The 27,184-nt window shown below is 39.7% G+C and overlaps 1 protein-coding gene across 28 annotated transcripts in view; it reads right to left on the reverse strand.

Moving 5' to 3' along the window:
* Celf2 (CUGBP Elav-like family member 2) overlaps positions 1–27,184 on the reverse strand; it is an 833,597-nt gene that overhangs the window by 118,715 nt on the left and 687,698 nt on the right. For all 28 annotated transcript variants that reach the window (XM_021151420.2, XM_029471522.1, XM_021151447.2 and 25 more), the window contains one exon: positions 3,490–3,572. In XM_021151420.2, the coding sequence (XP_021007079.1) occupies positions 3,490–3,572 (83 nt within the window). The remainder of the gene's footprint in view (positions 1–3,489; positions 3,573–27,184) is intronic.

The following is a 27,184-nucleotide window of genomic DNA, read 5'->3' on the forward strand; positions in this document are numbered from 1 at the left end:
AAAAATAAAAGGACTCAGACTCGGATTTCTCCCCACACACGGAGCTCTGGATTTCTGTCTACTATTCTCTTTCTAGGGATTTGTGCTGAATATGGAGATACAAGATCTGGGGGCTTTCTCGTTACACATTTCTCAGAACAGGCTGAAGATATACACTTGGGTTACCAAAAAAAAAAAAAAAATTCCCCAATTCTTCCCTTCAGTCACATCCTACTTAAGAGCATACACATCAAATGTCTTGACATATAGACAGACGTTCCTATTGGTTTCTTTCCCTTCTCACAAATCAAGTTCTTTGTTTCTTTCAAGATGGGAAAATGGTGCACAAGACCAAAAGGGAATCCTGAACATTAATCAAGTTCCACTGTATAATAAAAATTCCTTAGGACATAAAACATGAACTGTACAAGAAAGAAAAAGCATACTATTTGATCTTGCTATAAACTGAAAGTTTTAGACACTTTAGGAAAAAGGCAGCAAGTAATGGACTTTCTCCACATGCAGAAGTCACAGTCAGAGAAGATGCAGAGTGTCAGTTGATCATGTGCTTTTCTTTGTCCCTTTTATTTTTATTCATAAAGAAACTGAAGGCATATGGCAAAGTGCATCATTAATTTCTTATTAATTTTATAATATGAAGGCAACCAGTTAAATAGTAGTGATACAACTTTAAATTACTGAACTCACTGGGTATTTAATGAGAGATTTAGCACAGCAGGGTTTCTGCTAAATTAAGTCGTGCCTTCACATCTCAGTGGGAAAACAGGTGTATATTGGTTTAGAATTATGGAAATGTTGACTAATTCTAAGGCTTGTAATCAAACAGCAAGGTACCCTGTAATAATTTTTCTTCAAGAATATGCATTAATCTTTTATGTCTGGGCCCGTTTCTTCCTGCCTACCAAAGGCTTACAACAGAAAGACGACTACTTTCATGTCTTCCCTGCCGCTGTTAAGGGTGGCATTTGTAAGACACAGCTACACATAAATGTAAGATGTGAGGTTTTATCCCCATCCACCAAGAGCAATGTAGCAAATGTATGTACTGTGGAGACCTTTGAATCTTACTAATCATATCTGACTTGTCAAATTTTTGCTTAACCTGCTTCAAGCAACTGAGCCTATGAAACTGAGATGGGAAAAAGAAAAATATTCCACTAATTGTATTTTCCAACTCTTAGTTTATTTACTTTAAAATTTAAAAGTATCTTTATTTTATGTGCATGGGCATCTTGCTTGCATGTATATTTGTGTACCATGTGCCTAGTTCTTACAAAGGAGGCCAGAAAACAGCATCAGACCCCCTGGGAAAGCTACCTTGTGGGTGCTGGGAATTGAACCCTAGTCCTTTGGGCAAAGCAGTCAGTGTTCTTAACTGCTGAGAGATTTATCTTGTCCCTCCCACAACTCCCAAATATTGTCCTTAATTACAGGTTTCCAAAGTCTCCATTCCTGAATTTTACATTCAGAATTTTAGGAGAAAAGAACATGCAATATGTGAAAAACATGCAGAAGGACTACTTGTCTTTAAGAAGCAGAGTTAGGATGTCCCCAACCCAAGAAAAGTTGTCAGTACTTCGCATTCATATTCCCCCAGGTCTCCAGGAAATTATACTTATCAAATATCACTGCCATGGAAATGGGAAAACACCGCCAGCCTTATATTTTCTGTCCTGTGTCAATACAAAGCCATAAACTCGGCAATAAAATATTGACATGTGGTCAGCTGGCTTTATCACCAAATTCTGGGTTTCTAAAAAACACCTTTGCAAAGGAAGACAACAAAGTGAGAACTCAGCTTCTTCTCAAGGGCTGTGGTCCAATGAACCAAATAATACGGCATCTAACTGCACTCCTCATATAGTAAAGAACAGTTCATGACTAAAAATAATTTTTAAAGCATCAGGAAGGGATTTTATGTGCTAATTATTGTAAACCATTCATTTGTATGAGCAGGAAAACAAAAATAATTTGAATTAGAGTCTGGACACAAAAAGTTAATTTTCTTCTTTTTTTGTCCAAGGCAATACATATTTGGCTACAGCTTTCTAGAATGATATTGGAAAACTTACCTCAAGAATGAAGCTTAATCACTATTACTTTTTAAGTCAAAGATGAAAGATTTAGGAAAAGCCATCCTACTACAAATGACTTTGGGAGTCCCGGGAGGAAGCACCACAGAAGGGCCATCCTGTCACCACACTCTTGCTTTTTAGCCTTCCATTTGCTCAGATGAAAAAGAGAAAAGCCAAAGTGGGATGGCTGAACACCTGTGCTCATTAACTGATTACTCTTGGTGATGAAGAAGTTACTATTTCGGTGGAGTGTGATGACACTTGCCTGCAACTGCAACCTCAGCACTTATCCATAAGTTAGAGGTCAGAAAGCACATTAGACCTTGTCTCAGAAGTCCATCTACCTCAAACAGAGCTTGTAGTTTGAAAATCTTTTGCTGAGTATCTTTCTACTACAGACATTGTAAGTTTTCTATGGGCCTAAGTTGAATTACACAAATTCTAACTTTTGGGGAAGCCAGAGGCTAAGCACTTATATGTACCCATATATGCAATTGATGCACATGATTTGTGTATGTGTCCAGTACAGCAAGGAACCACACACCAAAATGATACCCTGTAACATCAGAACATTTTATCCTTCTTTTCTTCTTACCAAAAGACATTTGAATAACACCACAGTACCTTGAGTATTTACCACAGGTCCTTTATTATAACTAACACACATCATTATGCTATTAAATTAACTCACCACTGACATTTAGGTAAATGGAGAAAATATACCAAGTATACAACAAAGGAAAATTTGTAGTACCATGCAATATATAAAAAACCCACAAAAGTCTGATCAAGCCTGATGAAACTGTTGCATGTAATGTGAGCTCATTTCTAATGAGCTGTACTCAGCAGCAGAGTTACTGGGAGGGGACAAGATCCAGCACCACAAGCTTCCTGTGCTCTGTTCTGCACCAACATGAAGGAAGGCGCACTGAAACACTGGCTTTGTTAACCACCATTGACTGTTTAGAAGTCATTAGGAGCTTTAACATTATGTCTATACAGAGTGCATTTTGTCCTTTAAATGAAAACCTAAAGACGGAAATTGAAAAGGGGGATCCTGGGGAGTAAAAGCTTTCCCTTTTCCATTTGCTTTACTTGTATGTGGAGTCCCCCACCTTTAAAATCTCAACCCACCCAATACTCTCTTGGCAGCTGCTGTGTACCCAGCAGGGTCCCTCTGATTTTCTAACCAGGGGATATGCTATTTGAGAGTTCTTCCCATCAGTGCTAATGCCAGCCCTTTTTTGTGGGCTGGCCAGCTAGTCTGGCTACTGCAGGGAACAGAGGGGCCAGCGTGTACTCCTTAAAAGACCAAAGCCATTTTTGGCACTAAGAACCCATAACTAGAACCTTTAGTTGAAAGGACCATTTTCAAGCAATAAAGTGATTTTGGTACAAAAGTAAACCGACTCACCCCAGGTAAAGTTTTAATATTGTGCAGTGCATTCTGGGCCTCAAGTGCAGCTTTTCTTGTATAAAATGTTACGAAACAACAACCTACAGAGAGAAATGAAAAGGTTTTAGAAATTTCTTTGAAGGCTTTGCTTAGATATAATGGAGACTGTGGTGAACAAATAATCTACTTAAAAGGATGCACAATCTACAGATAATAAAGCACACGAGAGCGGTAATAACAACACCCCACACATTTACACAGTGCTTTCATCCTAAATCACATTTATTAGCTTCACCCACATTGGAGATCAATCCATTCCTCTGTGCTAACTGCCTGGGATACAACTATTTAGAAATGAAGGTAGGCGGTAGGAGACAGAGGGAAGGTGCTGCTGGAACTTGGACCATAGCAACTTCAATAAAGAGAAGCACTTACTCAGAGTAACATTGGCATAAACTTATATTATGTATAATTTTCTTAGAGTAGCTCTAGAATGTTACACTTATAAAACATATTCTAAGCTTAAAAGTTTAGGAACTAGATAGACAGGAAGGCTCTTAAAGGCTGGGATAGTATTCTCTCATCTCTACCATGGAGTGCACAAAGCCAAGTTCTGTACACTCAGTCCCCGTTTGTAAAAAAAACATTAGATAATTTTAACCATTTTAAAATTAAATTGAGCCAGTCATGTCAGTGCATGCCTTTAATCCTAGCACTCAGGTGCAAAGGCAGGAAGATCTCATAGTTCTAGGCTAGACTGGTCTACAAAGCCAGTTTTAGGATAGCCTCAGCTATATAGAGAAATCTTGTCTTGAAAACCAAAACCCACAACTAAGACCACTTAGCAATATGAATGAGTAAGTACCCGAACAGATGCAAGGGAAACCTGGTTCATGCAGTAAATAATGGCCGTGGAACATCTCTGTATTGTTAATTTCTAAGAGCTGATAGAAACCAGGCCAAAATCCCTCCAATGCAGTTCAGCAGACACCTCTTTGAAACCAGTCTTCTCTGCCATTCTGTGATCATTACTTCAGGGACCTGAAGGTTTGCCTTTCCCTTTTACCAACTTAAAAGATATTAGTTAACATTAATATAAAAATTCTCAACAAAATCAGCGTGGGAAGAAGTAATATACAAACACTTTACAAATTGCCAGCTAAGGTTACACAGTGAGACCCTGTCTCAAAACAAAACATCCCAAATAAACGAACAAACCACCCCCAAACCCTTTACTAAGTTATTTAATTAACTAGTTAATCATATGCTCACCACAGCACAAGGGACAACTTGGCAGGAGTTAAGTGTCTTTCTACCACATAATCTCGGAGATCCAATAAACTCAGGTTGTCAGGTTTGGCTGTATGCATCTTGCCCAGTGAGTCATCTTGCCCCATCTTTACAAATTTAAAGAAAAAAGATTCTATCTTTGATCTGAGCTGTCTAGTAAGTTACAACCCAGAAGTGAACTTTTAGGCTTGATCCCATAGCCATGTCCCCTGCAGCTCTCTCTGAGACAAACAATGAAGTTGTCCAAGCTGGGATGTAATGCCAGTCTCTTATTTTATAATTTCAGTCCCAACTGGTACCTGGCTATTCCATGATCCCTATCATATATGTTATGCTGAACTAAATTATGGGAAGTGAAACTTCCTACCACTCCTAAAAGTCTATAAAGGTCCGTGGGTTGTGTGTGCGTGCGTGTGTGTGCGCGCGTGTGCGTGTGCGTGTGTCTGGAGATTAAATGTGGTCTCTGAAGGGGCTCCTCCAGCCTCTCTCCATCCCCCTCTCAGGGTCTCTTTCTCTCAATATCTCTCTCATTTTCACTTTGAAAGAAGTTCCTCTTCAGACTTTAGTGGAAAGTCTCTCCTCCCTTCTCCTCCCCTCTAAAGTCCTGCCATGTTTAGATATAGCCATATATCGTATGTTGCTGCCTAATGATGGCCTTGGTGACTTTACATTATAATAAACCTCAACCTCACAGAAGGCCTTTGTGAATTAAATGCAAGCCAGCCAAGGCTACACAGTGAGACTGTCTCAAAAATAAAAATCAATGTGCAAATAATCCCAACAAAAAAACAAAATTCAGGGGTAAAAATAAATTTAGGTTCAAGAATATACAGATTAGTCTAGAAAATAGAGGAAAGACAGGGAATTAAAGATTAGGAACGAAGCAGAAGCAGCAGCAAACACAGAGGACATAAATCTCCTTCCACACTGAGCCCAGTTGAAGAGTCCTGACCCAACCGTGCAATCATCTCAAGACTAAAGATGCTGTCAAGATCACTGCCACTCCCGCCTCGTTGGGAAGCACTGAGGCCCACACACTGCACTGGCAACCTTGAGGAAGGAGGCGTGTGACTGTTCTAGCCACTTCAATGTGAATTTGGCTGATGCTTCCATCATGAACAAATGTCTTTTGGTGAACAAAAGGTAGGTGAGGTGTGTTTTTCCTTTTTAAAATGTTTCTCAGAAAGGGAAAGTTTGAAGATGACATTTGAGCAGTCATGGGAACTAGGCGCAGAAGAGAAAGGCATTAAAGAAGCTAAGTGGCTGATATGCAGAAGAGAAAACTCAAACCCACCCAAATCTCCTGATCTTTCTAAGGCTGCGTAGGGCCCATCCACTCTACCTGAGCAGTCACCATGGTGACATCTCAGACAGATCACTACTTATCCTTTCAAAATATACACGGCTCACCAACTCTGTTACTGCACATCCATTTAGACAGAGACTCTTTATATTATACTAAGTTAAGCTCTGGCTTTACTCCAACACCAGAGAAGAATATCCTGAAGACCTGGGTAAAACACTTTTGCTATTTGCTCATTTGCTGAACCCAGCAGCTCAGCTTCATCTTAGTGAGCAGATTTGGAGCTTTTTATATAAATTAAAAGCCATCCTACTTGCTCCAGAGTGGATAGTTTCTTACCATAGTTCATGAATGGTCTAGACTACATCTCTGTCCCTAATCACATCCTCAGTAGGGAAGACTGTCACAATGAACAAATCTTAGTAGTATGGGAGAGGTGTCATTGGACTGCCAATAAAACTAGAATTATTAGCCTGTATTTTCTTTTTGTTTCACTGTCTGGTTCCTGGATTACTGAGGAGAAAATACATTTCTTTCTCTGTGTCACTGTTCCTTTGTAGTTCCATGAAGGAAAACTTGTCAAGCAAGTTTTTTGAAAATATACAACTTTTCATTTTGCTAAAAGTGACTTTTCATTTTTCATAAATGAAAATGATTGTCTTAAAATTTGCATCGCAAATATAGACATCCGTATTTAAAGAGTTACCATAGATGCAGCATTTAGTAGGATGAAGCATTAGTCTCTCCCAGTGGGATTTTGATTTGCATATTTTCAGAATTAGAATGTATTTATAGATTGTTTTAGGGTAGTCTTTTAGTTTATCATAGACTTTCTACCAACCTATCTCTTAATTTTAATTTATCGATGGAGAATATCTCTAAAAGGGAAGAAAACATATCATCTTCTCTGATTTTTAAAAATATAATTATGGAAAAAAGGCAAGGAACAGCTATGGATTTCAGATAACCCATGACGGCTTAAGCAAGCATAAAACTGTCTTTCTTGCTGTCCCTAACCAAAAGTACAGCTGTTAAGGGAACCACCTGCTCTTAGATTTCCCCACACCAGCTGTAACTCAGGTCTGGAATGTACTGAATTCATTTCTAGGTCAGATGTAGCACCATATGGCTTAGCCATCAGATCCAGAGACAAGCCTCTCTCCTTCTGCATGTTCTGCTTCAATACCAGTTTTTCAAGGTGGGTGGCTAAACACCTACAATACCCAGATGGTATCCATGGTCAGTGGCTGCAACATGTATCAGAGGGGTTAGCTGTCTTCTGGCAGTGTTCATTACTGAAGCTCCTTGTTCACACGTACCAAGAAAAGCTTTGTTCCCCTGCAGAGAAAAGCAGTGAGCATCCCAGGGACTCTGAGGATCACCAAAATGAATAGTTTGACTCGTGTGCTTTGACAAGTTCAAACCTCTCTATTTCTGCTTTATGCTGCTTTCCTTTTGTGCTTCATGTTTTTCTATTTTGTTCATGTGATACTATTTAATGAGCACATACACTTTATGATTTGTCTCACACATATCTACTCATTTAGGAGTTTCTGCCAGTGACAGCATTTCAGTCTGGACTTTTGGCAAAGTTCAAATGTAGAAAAGACAAACACAATGCCCTGATTACCTTATCGCATTCCTTTTGCAACAACAATAATTAACTGAGTTAATAAAAGTCAGAACAGAAAAAACATCTAATCATCCTTCATGTGTCCATTATCAACAACTCTCTACTGCCTCCAGGGCTTTTGACATTCACAGAAACTGGTTCAATGGGAAAAATTCAGAGGTAATTCCAGAAGCAAATATTGTGCTCTCTATGTTGAATCTAATATTTTCACTCCTGATTACTCTTCTGGTGATACTGTGCATATCTAGGGCGTGTGTGTGTGTGCACTCGTGTGTGTTAGTGTTAATATTTTGTGTTTTTTTTTTTTACAGACTACTAACAACTCACTAAGAATTAATTATGCTGTTAAACTTTTAAAGCTCTATCAATCTATAGAGAATGTAGAAGGGGACATAGTCATAAGTATGGAAGAGATGGGGGTACACACATTGTATGAAGGCATCCTGTGTGTAGCTTCAAGAAGAAATCCTCAGGGTGTCAGGAGATAGTGAGGCAATACTAAAGGACATTGAGAACCACAGTAAAGCACTTATTCCATCGTCACACCTGTCATCCCATCTACCTTCTCACAGGACTGTCGGGGCAATTGGAGCCTTTATTGTCCATGTTCCAAGAAATGGGCAAGTCTAGCAACACAGTTGTATAGGACTGGTTGGTAAAGCAATCTGTAATAAGTATTATAACTATGAGATGTGACTGACTGTACCATCATGTGTCGGAAAGCTGAGAGTGGTAATTCCCAGACAAGCCCAGAACCACATAGTCTAAATAGGGTAGTCAGTGTCTATTATATTTTCGGTAACCGTTTCTGCTGTCATAAAGAGTTCCCTTGGGCATTTTTCCATCTTAATTGCTGAATAATTTGTGACATTGTTAATTTTTTTCTGTTTCCAAAGATAAAGACCTTAACAGACAGGCCAATGGAACATGCACGTGCATACAAACAGGAACTCAAGTGCACACACATTCACACACATGCACACACACACTTTTTCTCTGTCTTAAAAAACCATTAAAAAAACACTCAATTTTACTGAAAGAGTTTAATTTTAAATTATCAAGCACATTTATTCTGAAAGAAACCATCTGGGTTATTGCAAATCTTTTCAAACCACAGATGTTTCTCTAGAAAATTTGCACTTGGAAATTTTTGGTAATAATATTCACAGGGTGGGGAAAGTAGAACTTGTGTAGAGATAACCACTTTATATCCTGGCTTGCCCTGATTCCAGCAACAGTTATAGTCTTCAGTGTGAAAGGTAGCATCAACATAGCTCAAGAGGATGTTGCTAATAGATCAGATTTTAAAGTTAAGTCTGCCCGTAAGGAAAGTGACAACAAGCTTGTTAAGAAAATCGCCCCTGGGATGTTTAAGCTATGGCCCTGGAGAGGGTTACCTCTCTGAGCTCATGCTCTGCAGGTGCTGGGTTATTCTAAAAGACCCAGTTCTTTAAGCCCTTGACTCTAAAATATGGAGAATATGGTAGATATTTTTAAAAATTTAATGTGTGTCTCTATTTAAAGAATCCAAGTACAAAGACAGGAGGCTAATGACTTGGATTTTTTTTTTTTAAATTCCAGAAATAGTAACTTATTAGGGGCAGTAAGAAATCTCAGGTAACATGCTAGTAACAGCTACTTCACTGGCTGGGGCCCATCCCGTGTGCTGTTGGTACTAAGAAGGCAGGCCTCATAATTTCTCTTGCAATCACCAGCCTGATCCAAAGACAAATTGCCCTCTTTTAAAGTGCTCTTTAAATAGAAAAAGTGGCTTATTTGCAATGTCCATTTTTAAACAATTTTTTTAATATGGTAGACTGTGCTACCTTTAAAAAACTATAGATAACCATGCAAGTAGAGGAGCAAGAAGAGAAGGTGATTGAAAACAAGTATTTCCGATCTGAAGCTGACTCTGTTGTGCACTCATTAGGAATCTGCCATCAACAAACTCAAGGGGTTTATCTAGTTTGTTTTCTAAACTGAAGCAAATGAGGATTTAAAAACAGCTACAGAATGAGCATTTAATGATTGAAGCCTGGATGTGTGACCTCCCCCTGTCCCAAAGTAATAGTCCTGACAAAGAAATTCAATTCAAGGTATACTGGAATTCAATGTCAATAGTTATCACATAAATTAAAATTTTCTTTACAAGCTACCTTTGAATTCTGAGGGGCAGCAAAATCAGGCCCTGGAAGGCCAAATCAGTAAGCCTCATATAGTTTTCTAATTATAAATGTAGTGGGATGCTTTTTTGTATCTGCATTTATGAACAAATCAGACGATTCTTTTTTTGGAGTAGGGTTTCAACTGGATCTTGCATGCAAGCTAGTTTAAGCCAAAAGAGGACATATTCTATACACACAATTTCTCTTGTAATCTATTTTCTCCCCAAATTTTAGCTACTCTGCAGAGAATATATTTTTTAAAGAGTCAGAAGGTTGTTGATATAAGTTGATTTTAAGCTCAATGAATTTCCCATACACTGTAGTTTTACCTATCAATTTCTAGCTCTGTCCTGGTCAAGACCATATATTTGCACTTTTTTATAAAGGAGTTACAGGCTTCAAAAAAAAAAACCCAAAATTCTGATTAATTTTTCAAAGCAATGTTAGGATTGATCTTAAATAAAACAAAACAACAAACAAGGCAAAACAAACAAACAAACAAACAAACACAAGGCAAAACCAAGTGTGTTGTTCAATGGTCTAGAATGTAACTATACATTTAGTGTTTTGAGGTTAAAAAACAAGGACAAAACACTATTTTTAGAAAGTCCAGAGATGCTCCAGGAGGCTCTTAGGGCCACTGAAGAGTCAAAAGGGCAGCTCTTCCTTCAGCCACATCTTTCTATCAAGGAGACTTGCCCTTGCCAATGAAGACATATCAGATGTACCTTTACTAGCTTGTGCCATGGGGATAAGTGCTCTGTGTGTTCATTCATTCTAATGAGGGTTTTTTTTTCCAAATTTTTTATTAGATATTTTCTTCATTCACATTTCAAATGCTATCCTGAAATTCCCCTATACCCTCCCCCAGCCCTGCTCCCCTACCCACCCACTTCTACTTCTTGGTCCTGGCGTTCCCCTGTACTGGGCATATAAAGTTTGCAAGACTAAGGGGCCTCTCTTCCCAATGATGACCGACTAGGCCATCTTCTGCTACATATGCAGCTAGAGATATGAGCTCTGTGGGTACTGGTTAGTTCATATTGTTGTTCCACCTATAGGGTTGTAGATCCCTTCAGCTCTTGGGTACTTTCTATAGCTTCTCCATTGGGGGCCCTGTGATCCATCCTAGAGATGACTGTGAGCATCCACTTCTGTATTTGCCTGGCACTGGCCTAGCCTCACACCAGACAGATATATCAGGATCCCTTCAGCAAAATCTTGCTGGCATGTACAATAGTGTCTGTGTTTGGTAGCTGATTATGGGATGGATCTACTGTATTCTTAACACGCGGTTTGCTTATGAAAAATGTGAAATATGGTTTTAAAAGTGATATTATTAATTTCACAAGCTGATACTTAAAACTTGGCTCCATATCTTCTAACCATATTCCTGTACTCTTGATTATGTTTTAATTCCTGTGGCTTTTCTGTGCCGAGATGGGGAGCTGGGGGCTGAAGTGACAGGGGCACAGAGACAGGCATAGCAGGTATGGCATGTGCAAATAAAGCAAAGCTCATCTCGCTAACCTGGAAATGCACAGGGAATGAGAGGGCATCTTTGTATGCCCTCTCTTTCTGATTACTTCTAACCTCCAAAGTAAGGAGAAGAAAACAAGAGAAAATAAGGGCAGAGTTACACTCTGTGGTCTTTGTGTCCTTTTCTGTACCATCACACAGTTTTACAAGCTGACTCTTCCAGCCTAGTCTTCCAGCTCCCCCATTTTACAGACAGCTTTCAATCACCTACTTAAAACTCCAGGTATGGGAGCACATACCTATAATTTCAGATCAGGGAGGCCAGACAAGGCTACATAGCAAAATTCTGTTCCCAATCAAACAAAACAAACAAACAAAAGACTCAGGGAAACTTCCTGAGACTTGCCGGCAGAGGAGTGTCCTTCCAAGGCACTGCCTATCATACACAGCACAGGAAGACCTCCCCCAAACCACTTGATTGGTTTTACGTTATTTTCAAAGATCCAAGAGGTGTTTGAGCCTCCTTTTGTATCACCTATGTCCTTTTATAACCCCAAACTTAACTTGTTTTACATGTCTCTAAGTCACCCAAAACACCCCTTTCCTTTTTAAAAGTATTTCTAAAACAGCAGGAACCCTAAAAAACAAACAACAACAATAACAACAACAAAGCCCCATCCTGTATGAATCAATTTTTAATGAAGCCTTAGCCAATTAGCTTAGGTTTATAGAGTTTGATATAATTGGCAATTGTTTTTTGTTTTTTGTTTGTTTGTTGTTGTTGTTGTTTTTTGTTTTCTTTTTCAAGAAAGGGTTTCTCTGTGTAGCCCTGGCTGTCCTGGAACTTACTTTGTAGACCAGGCTGGCCTCAAACTCAGAAATCCACCTGCCTCTGCCTCCCAAGTGCTGGGATTAAAGGTGTGCGTCACCACTGCCTGGCCCATAATTGGCATCTTGATATACAGAGGACTACCTAGAAATATAGGCTACTTGTTTTTAGAACTTTTATCATGTGGGCACCACTATCTGAATTACCAAATGCCATATTTGTTCCTCTGGTCGCCTGGGGTCGGGGCCCCAGTGCTTTCCAACAACTTTCAGTTACTTCAGACAGAACCACACCACACAGTAAATTAGACATAGTGTCTCAGCTAATCTGGGAAAGGAACAAGTGCTGATCACACCCAGCTAAGTGGCATCCTACCACTCCTTCACATTCTTCCTGAGAAGGCACTTGTACTCACTGTCAGGAGAGCCAGGCGAAGCCCGCTTCTCCCTTAGCTTCCTGGGAGGGGTCATCCTCTCTAAGTCTCACAGCACTCTGAAGAGCCTTGCTGTTTTGAATCTTGTGCCAGAAAAAAACTCAGATTTTTTTTGTTGTTTGTTTTTTCTGTGTTTGTTGTTACTCAAAAAACAAACACATTAAATGTGTATTTTCTAGACTTCTGGCAAAGAGTCCTGAGGCCTGAGGTATGTGTTATCCCCTCCTAAGCTATCACTTTCTAAATTCCAAGTATGACTCTCAACTGAAGAAATGACAAGGACCTATGCTGTCCTCTTCTGGGTTCTCTGGAATAATCCTTTAAAGTATCTGACATTTGTAGAAGTATCTGAAAAAAATGTTGAAGTCATTATTTCCCCCCTTCATGGAGCAAGTGCTACAATTAGCTGTTTCTTTAAACACTCTTGCCCCAGTTCCCAGTATTAGAAATGTAAGCTCACTGCTGAGCTTATGAATGCTTGTTCAGACCTCATAGGGGACAGTGCCAATGAAGAAAGCAGGTTCTTTTGTAACAGGAAATGCTGTTTGTCCTTTGGAATAAAAGATAATAAGCAAACAGAAAATCTGATTACACTTTCTATTCTTTAAGTACTAAGTACAGAGAAGACAGGAGGGCCTGGCTGTTCCCATAACTAAAGGAAAGGAAAGGAAAGGAGAGGAGAGGAGAGGAGAGGAGAGGAGAGGAGAGGAGAGNAGGAGAGGAGAGGAGAGGAGAGGAGAGAAAAGGAAAGGAAAGGAAAGGAAAGGAAAGGAAAGGAAAGGAAAGGAAAGGAAAGGAAAGGAACTTAAGGTAAAACATAAGCAGTCAGTAAGGAAAGTCACACTGAATGGCTTCCCTAAGGTGACAGCGGTTACTATCCCAAGGTACTGTCCAGTCCCTTTCCCATGTCATCCTGGTGAGGTAGACTAGATGTCAGTAGGGATAGCAGTAATTGATCAAGGAGGAAGTGAGCCAAGGTATCTTAACACTGATCAAGGAAGACAATCCAGCACTGAATGCTGTATATGGTAGCTTTGTCTTAAATTCAATTAAAGAGGAGAGAAACTTCTAAAGTAGTGAGATAGCTCATTAAAACAAAGTTTCTAATATAAAATTATTTTATAATACAAATTGTCTTGAGGACAGAATGGCATTTTTATTGAATTCCAGTGGCAGAGCGAATAGGTTAAACTGCTACCCATTTCCACACAAACCTCAATTTCAGCACACTGGATTATTAGATGCTGGTAGGCCAGGCCATTTTCTTCAATCTTGTGGTTTTGTTCAGTTAGTATATTAACTTCCATTCATAACAACACAGGCCCTCTAATGTTAGTCTGGCTAAACTACAACCTAGCCTCATGCCTAGTCTGTATCAGTGGTAACAGTGCTCTCTTATTATCATTTTTAATGGGTGACTTCTTGGATACTGGTAGTCTGAGCTCTGCAAGGGGGCACTTGTAATACAAACAGAACAATGCTGTTTTTGATTTTAAGGATCTATTACCCTTTCTTCCACACTTTGGCCTTTACATAATAAAACAAAGAGAGAAATCCTTTGGCTATGGAAACCATGTTAACTGAAGTAAAGACTGTACTTACTGCAGACTTTCTGAACCCTTGAGTTAATATTTGCAAACACTATTATAATCGTTTCCACCCCATTCCAAAGAATTAAGTAAGCCATTTAAAATGGTGGAAATCAGGTAAGAAATACGTTTAGGAGCCATGTGGAAAATTTCCTTTAATTTTCATGGCTGATGTGACAGTTTTCTAAGTACTACTTGTTATTTCTCTATTTCATTCATGATCTTTCCAGCAAATCTCATGTATTATATGGCATCCTGTGCCCTAACTACCCACATTCCATGATTAAAAGATATTCTGTTGTCAGACTCACAGGTTTGGGAAATTATTCAAGATGGCAAAATGGTGCTCCTGGGACACTACAAGGCAAGCAAATCAAGAAAACAAGCTACTCTTCTTTAGCCTGTGAATTAGATACAGATGTCTGCATCTAATTGTGGCATCAGCAAATAGAATCTTGATGTTACTCAGGTTTGGTCATAATGCCCACCACCACTGGATAACATATCTGGTATATCAGCAAAGACACCTATTTCCAGAAAGGCACCCCAATTAGGACAATTACTTTAATTGACATGTCTCACAGTGTTCTCAGGTGGGAAGCTGGCATGAAGGTACTGGGAACCAAACCCTGGTCCTCTGCAAGAACTGTAAGTGCTTCTAACTTCTGAGCCATCTCTCCAGATCCTAGGGAGCATATCTCATGGTGAATAATGGTGGCAGAGAAACTACCAATCTCACTGATACCTATGACCAGGCCTGAGAAATCTCTAGATGGTTTTCCTGCCTGCTTTCTTCCTCTAATGAGGACTAAATTGCTCAAGATATTCTCTAAATTGTGCTCTTAGTAGGAATTAAGAATTATTAACAATTTCACTTTTTGTGTGTTACAGATACTACCTCCCTCCATGGCAAGCTCCAAAGATACATACTACCACCACATGGCTATATTATGCTCTGGATCCTAGACATCACAGTCCCTTAGGTCAACCTCTGTCTGAGATACTCAGACTGCTGCCTGTCCCTCATCATTCCTCTGGTCAGCTAGAAGCAACTGAGAGGCACTCCCAAACCCCAAGGGTGACTTCTGAGAGTGGGGAGTTAGGAACTCTGAGGAATTAGATTACTCAGTTGGGAGACAGACAGGGAGAGGGTCTAGGCAATAAAGGTGGTGAACTTTCAAGATGGCTGGCTTCTGCCTCACTGTCCTAACTTGAGACAAAAACTAGTTCAGCTAAAAACAAAGGCCTGTAGGCTTTGTCTTCCATTAGCAGCCCTCTGCTAATGGACTGGCTCAGCTAGTTCAAGGCCTGATCAGGGCATGTTATGCAATAATTGTGGGCCAATCAACCATTGTAGATTTCTTCAAACAGACCAACTCCAAACTAGGGGAAGAAAACTAGAGACTTAAAAAACAAAACAAAACAAAACCAACCAAACAACCAACCATAAAAACCTCCAGCGTTTGAGAAGAGATGGGTTTTCATGTTCCCTAGTCTCCCCTCTGGTTTGAAGATCTTTTTTTCTATGTATCTGCTGCATGTATGCACTCCATTATCCACAACAAATGCCTTTCCTCAAGGCATTTTTCTGTTGGCTCCTGTTTGTGGTGTTCCAGATTTGTCTGCTGTTACCTGTCTCACTTGAGACTTTTCTTGCCTTTTTAATTCTTTAATTGGGAGAGAAAATGAACCCAATCAAGACCCCTAGACTGTATCCAGATACTTGTCCCTTCTTTGGGTCTCAGTGTGATGGCACGTTTGACAAATTGCCTCTTTAAGCCTCTCATTCTTTTTTTGTAATGTAGGGTTAATAATAGGATTAAAAACAGAGGAAATACATGAAAAGTTCTTCTTGGATGTTAGAGATTATTATCTATGTTTAATTTATCAGGTTTCTCTCAGAAGCCTTAATCACAAGCAGACTCTAAGCAGGTTTCCCTTTGAGGCAGGTGGGGGTAAGCTACAATATTCCAGTATTCCTCTCTTTTAACAAAGGACACTGGAATAAGGGAAGGCAGCATTGACAGGCTCATCACATGCTAAGCTGCCTCAGTGAGTCTCTGGATAGGAGGAGGGAAACGGGACCTCTTTTAAAGTGATGACCACAAATTCTTTAATAGGGTTTGGGATTGCTTGTCTTGACTGGCTTTTGAATGAATCCCTCAGAACCATCCATGTTCAACCATTTGCATGGCTTTGACTACTCTGAGCATCCACTTATACAGTCTCTAAACAGAAAATCAATTTTAATGGAATCATTTTAGCTGACTTTTTGTATTTAAGGTATACCAACTTTTCCCCAGTTATACATTCTATGGTGTGCTTCCATGTGGCATACATTCTTTTAAACAGTTCATTTGATTAACCTGTTTCTATACCATCACCATGCAGTTCTCATTTCAATTGCTCTGTAGTACAGCTTTAAGTCAGGGATGGTGATACCTACAGACATTCTTTTTATTTATTTATTTTTTTAAATTAGGTATTTTCTTCATTTACATTTCAAATGCTATCCCAAAAGTCCCCCAGACCCCCCCCCCACTCCCACTTCTTGGCCCTGGTGTTCCCCTGTACTGAGGTATATAAAGTTTGCAAGACCAAGGGGTCTGTCTTCCCAATGATGGCCGACTAGGCCATCTTCTGATACATATGCAGCTAGAGACACGAGCTCCCAGAAGTTCTTTTATTGTACAGGATTATTTCAGCTATCCTGGGATTTTTGTTTTTCCATATGAAGTTGAGAATTGTTCTTTCAAGGACTGTAAAAGAGAGGCTCCATCCAGCAGGCAATGGAAATAGATACAGAGATCCACAGCCAAACATTAGATGCAGCCAGGGGAGTCTTGAGGAAGAGTTGGGAGAAAGACTGAGAGACTGAAGAGGTCAGGGACTCCACAGAAAGACCAACAGAGGAAAAAACCTGGACCCTTGGGGGCTCCCAGAGACTAAACCATCAACCAAAGAGCAACCATGGGCTTGACCTAGGCTCCCTGAACATATGCAGCAGAAGTGCAGCTTGGTTTTCATGTGGGTACCCAACAACTGGAATTGGGGCTGTCCCTGAATCTGTTGCCTGTGTGTGGATCCTGTTCCCCTAGCTGGGCTGCCTTGTCTGGCTTCAGTGGGAGAAGATGTACCTAGTCCTGAAGTGATGTGATGTGCCTGGTGGGTAGGGGTTCACAACCCAGGGGGTACTCCCCATTTGCAGAGGAGGAGGGGGTATGGAGGAGGATCTGTGTGAGGGGTTACTGGGAGAAGAAGGGGGTGATATTGGGATGGAAAGTGAATAAATAAATAAATACAAATAAAAGGATGCCTCTAAGAACTTCTTAAAAGCAAAACAAAAAACAAACAAACAAACAAAAAACAAGCAAGCAAGCAAACACTTGGTTGAAAACAAGCCTGCTGCTATCAACGAGGACAACCAAGTGCCAAGTCTTTAAATCTAGTTTTGTCGCTTTACTGTAAGTCAATGACACAGAAAGAAAAAGGCAGCCATCCTAGGCTTTGCATGGAGATGCAGTTTCCTGGGTGCTAAGGACAGAAAGGGAGGAGGGCAGTGTGGAGTACATGGAAAGGTGTTCCCAGATCTGGACTTTATTCTCAAGTTTCTCATCAAATAGGAAATGCACTGTGATAGCCCCTTACTTGCCTGGAAAACTTCTGCTTCTTGCTGCAACTCTATGGTAACTTAATTTCCATGTTACCTTAATGATCACCACAGCTCTGTGGGCTTCCATGGCTCCTACTTGTGGCATAGTATGCTGTCAGGTATGGTATCTCAACACTAGGTTTTTAAATTTTCAACTAAGTTTTAAAAAAGTATAGGGATATTGCCTACATGCATGTCTATACACCATGTACATGCCTTGGTGTCAGCAGAGACCAGAAAAAGGCATTGTTTCCCCTTGGACCAAAGATAAAAATGGTTGGTGAGCTGCCATGTGGATGCTGCAGATAGAACCCAGGTCTTTGCAAGATTTCTCAATGATCCTAACTACCAAGCCAACTCTCCAACCCCAAGACCGTAGTTTTAGAATTAAATGTTCATTTAAAGACCTTCCCCCATCTGGTCAACCTACAACATTATAATTTTCTTTTGTGGTTTATATTCTATAAGCCTGTCCAAATTGAGCCACAAGCAGTAAGTACTGTCCATGCAACATCCCATTTTCTGAGAATGGACTGGGTATAATTTTCCAATTTCTGATCCAAGGCAGTGTTGTTTAGCTGTCAGGCAGAATGCATACATTTTGTTTGACCATTTAGTCACCTAATGTTCATACATTGCTAAATCCCGACTCTGGACTTAGAACAAAGGAAACAGAGATAGGTTCTTTTCTTCCTTTTAGTACCTCATTTAGGAACAACATGAAGACCACCCAGGTGATGGCATTTCTGAAAGTGGAAGGTGTAATGTTAACAGTGATTCCATCTTCTGCTCTAACCATTCCTCTCAGTTGTTTTGGGATTCATACTTTTACTTTATAGCTTAGATTGACAGTAAAACAAAATTTCCTAGTAATAAACTGTACTATGATTTGCCTTCGCAATGACCTAAACTATACTGTAATCAACCTGTGATGACAAGCTTTGATAAATGTCTATACAGTGAGAATGCTGTTGCTGAGCAAGCCATGAGAGAGTTGTGAAAGAGGAAAATAACCCCCAGATTACATGCTTGGGGCAAAGTGACAAACTTTAACCACACTGTGGTTTTGAACAAGCAATCTTTCTGATTTCCCTGTCATCAACTTCTAATGTTGGATTAAAGAAATAAGTAGATCTTAGGAACAGCCATCTAATTTAATCGTCATTTCCAATAAAAGAAATAGAAGCATAAAGAGGTCTTATCTTAAGAGCATACACACTGGTTACTGACAAAGCCTAGCCAAGCAGGCAGATTTACACTTCTCAGAGGTTGCTACTTCTTCCTTGTTCTTCACCTCTAAGTGGACACATGCTAAGTACGGCCTTCCATTTTTTCAGAAGATCAAGTAAGATGCAATGATCTTGGATAGAAGAAGGATAGAAAGTTCCTGTTCCTCGACCCCCCTTACCTGCAGTTAACTTCTCATTCATTAGCAGGAAAAAGGTGATCTGTATTCTATGAAAGAGAATCTTACCCTAGAATACCTCAGAAAAGGAAAAATCCTTGATTTCATGGTTTCCAAAACTTTTTAGTGCCGTGAACTGAGTGCCAGAGCCACTGAGACCATGAGAGGAAGAGTATGCCATTTATCAACTTTCCCATACTGCATGCATGTCCAAGTAGAATTTGATCTAAAAGTTTTCACTTTTTGCTATCATAGCCAATAACACTTATTCTTCTATTAAACTTTTTTAAAAAGGGAAAATAAACATCTCCTGGGCTTCCAGTTCTTCCTCAGATGACTAGATGTAGATGAATTCCCATGCACTTTAGCCTTTTTGTATTTCAGGGTCATTGCTTTTATAGATTTTACCCCAACCGCACATTATTATGGGGCATGAAAAAGCTTGTTATAAAACAACAATAACAACAACAAAACCTGCCAAGAGCAGCAAAGCTGTAGGTAGGAAAGATTTATTTGCATAGAAAAGCCAATGCTACTCTATTACCTTCTAATTGTGCGGGAGACAAATTATACTAACACTTCTTTGTGATCAAAAGAGATTTCTCCTCGACCATGGGTCTCATAGTTCTAATTATATTCTATAACTAGACCATCAATAGCTCAAGTGATTCAAAACAGTGTACATTCCAAACAGCTTTCCCAAAGTTCTGGAATACTTCAGATGTTAGTGACAGGAGCACTTACTTTAATCAATATACCTATCTAGGCTATTACTGAAGCTGGCTGGAAGTCCCTGAATAAATTCCAGTTTGTCAAAGAGCCTTTGCTCATGTAGCCTGGTGAGCAGCACAGGGGGCCAAGCATTTAAATTTACTGTGAAAGATTACTGAACAAATGCCCTACTCTAGCCAATAGACAAGCCATCTACACAAAAACTAAACAGAACAATGCTGGAGGTGACTAAGGTTATAAACCAAATGGACTTAACAGATATTTACAGAGCATTTCACCCAAAAATCAAAAGAATATACCTTCTTCTTTGTACCTCATAGAACTTTCTCCAAAATTAACTACATTCTCAGACTCAAAACAAGTCTCAACAGATACTAGACAACTTCAACAATACCCTGCATCCGATGCAACCACCATGGATTAAAGCTAGGCATCAACACCAGAAACCACAGAAAGCTCAAACTCATGAAAACTAGTGAGTGAAAAATAGGTCAAGACAGAAGCTAGGAAAGAAATAAGACTTTCTAGAACTGGATGAAACTGAATACACAACATACCCAAACTTATGGGACACAATGAAGGCAATTCTAAAGGCAAGTTCACAGCACTGACTATAAACACATCATATACATATACATATACATATACATATACATATACATATACATATACACACAGAGCTCTCATACCAGTAACTTAACAGCACACCTGAAAGCTCTATAACAAAAAGAAGAAATCACACCCAAAGGAGTAGATAGCAAGAAACAGTCAAACTCAAGGCTTAAATCAATAAAACACAAACAAACAAAAATTACAAAGACTCAATGAAACAAGAGTTGGTCCTTTGAGAAAAGTCAATTAAGACTGACAAATCCTTATCCAAATTAACTAAAAGGCAGAGAGAGAAAACCAAATGAACAAACTCAGAACTGCAAAGGTGGAAGTAACAGACACCAGGGAAGTACAGAGAATCAGAAGGACATACTTTACAGACCTTCTCTCCACCGAACTGGAACAGCTAAAAGAAATGGTCAATTTTATTGATACGTACCACTTACCAAATTTATATCAAGAACTGGTAAGCCCTTTAAACAGACCTGTAACCTCTAATGATGTAGAACAGTAATCTAAAAAATATATATATATATATACCCTATACAAAAAAAAAAAAAAAAAAAAAAAAAAAGCCCAGGGTCAGGTACTTTTAGCCCAGAATTCTACCAGAAGATTTTCAAAGGAGACTTATTGCCAATACTTTAAAAATTATTCCAGCAAACAGAGATAAAAGGAACATCGCACAATTCACTTTAGGAGGCTACAATTACCTTGAAACCTACACTACATAAAGACCCAACAAAGAGAGTGAGTTACAGACCAATTTCCCTAATGAACACAGATGCAAAAAGTCTCAATACTGAACCTGAGAACACATCAAAAAGCCATCCGCTGTGACCAGGTAGACTTCATCCCAGATATGCAGGGATGGTACAACATACATAAACTGATTAATATGATCCACCATATAAACAAACTGAAAGACATAACAACAACAACAACAACAATAAAACCAAAAAAAACCATGATCACCTCATTAGACAAGAAAAGACCTTTGAAAAAAATCTAACACTCCATCATGATAAAAGTCCTGGAGAGACTAGTGATACAAAGAACATAATAAAGGCAGTTTAAATCAACTTACATGGAGAGAAACTCACAGTTCCACTAAAATCAGGGACATGACAAGGTTACCCACTCTTTCCACACCTATTATGGAGTTTTTGAAATCTTAGAAAGAGCAACAGGACAACTGAAGGAAATCAAGGGGAATCAAACTGAAAAGGAAGAAATCAAAGTATATATTTTTACTTTCAGCAAAATAATTGGATACAAAAGTAACTCATAAATCCAGTAGCCCTCCTATATACAAATGACATACAGACTGAGAAAGAAATATGAAAACAACACCCTTCACAATAGCCTCAAATAATATAAAATATCTAGGGGTATCTTTAAATATGCAAGCTAAAGACTTGTATGATACAAATTTTAAGACACTAAAGAAAAAACTGAAGAAGATATCAAAAGATGGAAAGATCACCTATGATTGTGGATTGGTAGGATTAATATAGGAAAAATGGCCATTCTACCAAAAGCAATATGCAGAGTCAATGCAATCCCCATCAAAATTCCAACACAGTTCTTCAGAGATCTTGAAAGGAATAAGTCTGTTTCATAAGGAAACACAAAAAAGTCCAGGATCGTTAAAACAAACCTGAATGACAAAAAAAAAAAAACCCAAAAAACAAAAAACAAAAAAAAAAAAAACAAGGTAGGTATCACCATCCTTAATTTCAAATTGTATTAGTGAACTATAGTAAAAAAGGCAGCATAGTATTGACAAAAATCCTTACATGTTGATCAATGGAATTGACTTGGGGCCCCATCATAAATCCATCCACTTATCGGAATATGATTTTTGATACAGAAGACAGAAACACACACTGAAAAAAAGAACACCTTCAACAAATAGTGCTGGTCAGCCTGGATGGCTGCATGGAGAGGAATCCACATGGGTACATAGTCATCACCTGCATAAAACTCAACTCCAAGTTGATTAAAGGCTTTGACATGAAGCTGGATATACTGAATATGATAGAAACATAGACAATACCCTTGAACTCACTAGCACAGGAGAAGGCTCTCTGAATAGAAGACTGTTAGTAAGGTACCAATGTCAACAATTAACAAATGGGACCTCATGAGAAGCTTCTGCCTGGAAAAGACACAGTCATCTGGATAAAATGGCAGCCTACAATGCCAACTCTATATCCAATAGAGGGCTAATATCAAAAATATATACTGAACTAAAAATATATATCAAGAAAACAACCCAATTAAATGAGGTACAGATATAAACACACAGATATCTCAAAAGTAGAAGCTCAAGCAGTCATCAGGAAAATATAAATTGAAACAACTTTGAAATTTCTTGTCAGTATGTCTAAGATCAATAAAACGAGCACCGCCTCATGCTTGTGAGCTTGTGGAGTAAGGGGGCACTCATCCATTTCTTTTGGCAGTGCTTTGTACAGCTACTGAAATCAGTGTGGCAAATCCTGAGGAAGACAGGAATCAACTTATTCCAGATATACCACTTTCAGGCATGTATCCCAAAGACTTTTCACCTTATAGAGACACTTGCTTAACTATGTTCATTGCTGCTTTATTCATAATAGCCAGAAACTGAAAGCAATCTAGATGTCCCTCCACAGAAAAATGGGTAAAGTGTGGTACATTTACACAATGGAGTATTATTTACCTGCTAAAAATATGAAATCATAAAATTTGCAGATAAACAGAACTAGAAAAAAAAATCACCCTGAGTGGGGTATCCAAGACCTAGGAACACAAATAAGTAAATATGGTTTCACTTATATATGGGTATTAGCTGCTAAGTCAAGGATAAACAAGCTATAGTCCACAGAACCACAGAAGTTAGGTAAGGGACTACGTATCTATACTACAGATAGGTCTTATTACGAATGGAAGGGGGGCTTGAACAGGGGGATCAGGTTGGGAGAGGGAAGTGTAAAGACAAAGGGGTAGCAGGGAGGTAATCTGAGAAGAATCAGCTAAAAGTAGGCCATTTGGAAGGTAGCGTGAGAAACGAATACAGTAAAAGCTTCTTAAAATAGGTACATCTGAAGACAATCTAAATGAAACCACCAAATAATAAGGGAGTCTGAATTCCACCTGGCCATCTTTGGTCATCAATGCAGCTTCTAGTACTGGGATTGGGTTACATCTGATTGAGTTCTTGGGATTTTGTGGGAATCCCCAAGCAACCTAGTCTGTTGTCAGAACTATAGGTTGCTCTCCATAAATCGACAGCAAGGCCCTATTGCTGAAAACATCTACATAACCAACTGGACATGGAGAAGTTCCTACAGAGTCTCACCCCTCCACTGTCCAGTCTTTGGACAGGAAGGGACTCTAGATACTATCAAAGGAGAAACGCAAACACCAACCTAGCCACAAAACCTCTGAACCTACAATGGTGTGCTGCCTGCAAGACCTGCTGGGGCAATGATGGCACAAAGCTTGTGGTAGTGACCAACCACTGTCTGATTTGACTTAAGGTCATTCCACAAGATGAAATCCATATCAGACATTGCTAGGGTGACCAAGAACCAGAGACTAGATAGTCCAGGAATGTAGAGTGAGACCAAATACCACTGTTCTAACCCTCCATCCCCACAGCCAACCAACCAACCAAACCAACTGAAATCAAAACCAAACCAAGGAACCAAACAAACAACCAAACACTCCAGCAATAAAATGGTCCTTGACTCAGACATTGAGGGCTATGTGGAGGATGACAACGAAGAAGATGAGGAGGATATGATAAATATGCCCAGCTAGTGGAAGATGAAGATGAAAAAGATGAGGAAGAAGGGGAGGAAGAGGATGTGAGTGGTGAGGAAAAGGATGAAGAAGGTTACAACAACTGGGAAGTGGAAGGCGAGAACCATGAGGAAGAAGCTAATGAAGAAGAAGGGAGTCAGAAGTGAAAACAAGAACCTGAGGATGAGGGCAAAGAGGATGGTATACTGGCTAGTTTTGTGTCAACTTGACACAGCTGGAGTAATCACAGAGAAAGGAGCTTCAGTTGAGGAAAAGCCTCCATGAGATCCAACTGTAAGGTATTTTCTCAATTAGTGATTAAGGGGAAAGGCCCCTTGTGGGTGGAACCATCTCTGGGCTGGTAGTCTTGGTTCTATAAGAGAGCAGGCTGAGCAAGCCAGGAGAAGCAAGCCAGTAAAGAACGTCCCTACATGGCCTCTGCATCAGCTCCTGCTTTCTCACACGCTTGAGTTCCAGTCCTGACTTCCTTGGTGATGAACAGCAGTATGGAAGTGTAAGCTGAATAAACCCTTTCATCTCAACTTGCTTCTTGGTCATGATGTTTGTGCAGGAATAGAAACCCTGACTAAGACAAATTGGTACCAGCATAGTGAGGTATTCCTGTGACAACCTGACCATGTTTTGGGGAGGACTGTGGAAGGACTTTAGAACTTTGGGCTTGAAGATCCATTCATTGTTAAGAGCTCTGTCGGATGTTGTGTAGGAGCTTGGAAGATAATGTTCAGAACAGTGCAGAAGATGGAGGCCTGGCTTGGCACTGTGAGAGGCCATGGAAGGCCATTGGTGGAGGTGCAGCCTCAGTTGCAATTAATGGCCCAGGACTGAAGGGGTCATGCAGTGTTTTGGAGATGCCAGTACCATGAGATGACCACCAAGAGCAGGAGTAGCAGGCGTCAGCCATCACCACAGAAGCTTTCTCTTGTAGTAAATGAGAAAAATACAGAGAAACAATGCAGAGTTAGAGACCGTGGGACACTCAGTCCTAAATGGGATGTCACTATCAAATTTCTCCCCTCAAGAAACCCCAGGGAAGAGGAGGCATAAAGAGAATAAAACCCAGAGGAGATGGAGGACCAAGAAACAAATCCCTCTCAGTGAACATGATGAAAGCTCCTATGAGCTCCGAGACTGAGGCCTACGCACGGGGCCCGCACATGTCAGCACCAGGTCCTCTGCATTAGGGTTATGGCATTCAGTTACTGAGATTTATGAGATTCCCGATTGCAAACTCATGGGTCTCTAATTCTTGAGCTTTCTCTTGGGCTCTTTTCTTTTGCTTTTCTTGTCTAATTCCAATGTGTTTGTTTTGTTTTATCTTACTGTCTTTTATTTTAATTTGTTTTTCCTTATAAGCCTGTTTGTTTTCTAAGGAAAGGGAGTATACCTGGAAGGGGGTGGGAGTGGGAGGAACTGGGATGAGAAGAAGGAGGGGAACCATAATCAGGGAATAGTATATGAGATGATCAGGATATATTATATGAAAAAATAGATTAAAAACAGGAAAAAACAAAAACAAACAACGTCAGCAACAACAAAAGAATCCCTGTGGCAGAGAACACTGGCTGTTCACCACAACCCATGCTCCGCCCCCCCCCCCCCCCAGCAGTGTAAAAGATCTAGTAGAGCACATACTAAAATCCACATTTCCTAGCTGGTTGCATGAAGCCACACGTATCCAGGCAGGTGCAAGGAGAAGTGACATGTCCTGCCCCAGGTCCTGACATGACAGACTACCTCACATTCTTTCCCTTTTGTGCCGCATGAGTGGAGATGGCACAACTAAAAGAAAAAGATGTCTAGATCCTTGGAGCCTCATGGGGAGGCAAGCCATCTATCAACTAGAAGTGCCCATGCAGGATTCTTCGTTATTGTTTTAAGACAGGGTCTCTTTGTATGGCCCTGACTGTCCTGGAACTCATGTGTGTATACCAGGCTGGCCTTGACTTCCTAGAGCTCTAGTGCAGCTGATTCCAGTGGTTTGAGATAAAAGGCATGTACCATCATGACCAATCCACACTCGATTTTCAATGCTAACAAAAAGTAATCTGCTTTCTAATAGTTTAGCTTATCCTCATTAATGTAATACCCAATAGCTAAAACCCCTGCATGGTAAAGTAATGACAGCTCAGGAGAGGTCCTGACATGCTGCGTTCACCTCACACCTTCAGTATATCTTCTAGTGACTCTCCCAAATAATTATTATTGCAAATACATGGTAAGGATAAAATTTGGTTTTAGGATATTAAAAATGTGCGTAAAAGCTATGTAGACAAATTAATGTTTAACTTGGTGAGAATACTGTTGTTTTTCTTTTAAAACAAACCATGTGTGGTAAAATTCAAAAGAATGAGAGAAAATATACTTCTTGCTAATTATGTCCAACATTTTATCATTGTTAATAATTCCTAAATGTCATGTGTTCATAAGAAAAAATGGTGCATGCCAAGATTTAGATCAAAAATGCAAAATTCATTTCTATCCTTTTTTCCCTACTTATTCTTTCTTCTGTCAGTACGTTTTAATTTTAAAACATTATTTCTATCATTACTTTTTATTTGTAAGGGTGCTTCACCTGGATGGTTGTCTTTCTAACCATGCATGCCTGCTGATCCTGGAGGTAAGAAGAGGGGTTGGAGCCCCTAGAACTGGGGTCATAGATGGTTATAAATGCCATATGGGCCCAGGTCCTCTGGAAGAGTATCCAGTACTCTTAGCATTTCTCCAGCTGCCTGCAGTCCTTTTAAACAAGCTACTCAGTGGTCACACTAAACGCCACCC

The sequence above is a fragment of the Mus caroli genome, chromosome 2, assembly GCF_900094665.2.
Source record: "Mus caroli chromosome 2, CAROLI_EIJ_v1.1, whole genome shotgun sequence".
Taxonomy (NCBI): Eukaryota; Metazoa; Chordata; class Mammalia; order Rodentia; family Muridae; genus Mus; species Mus caroli.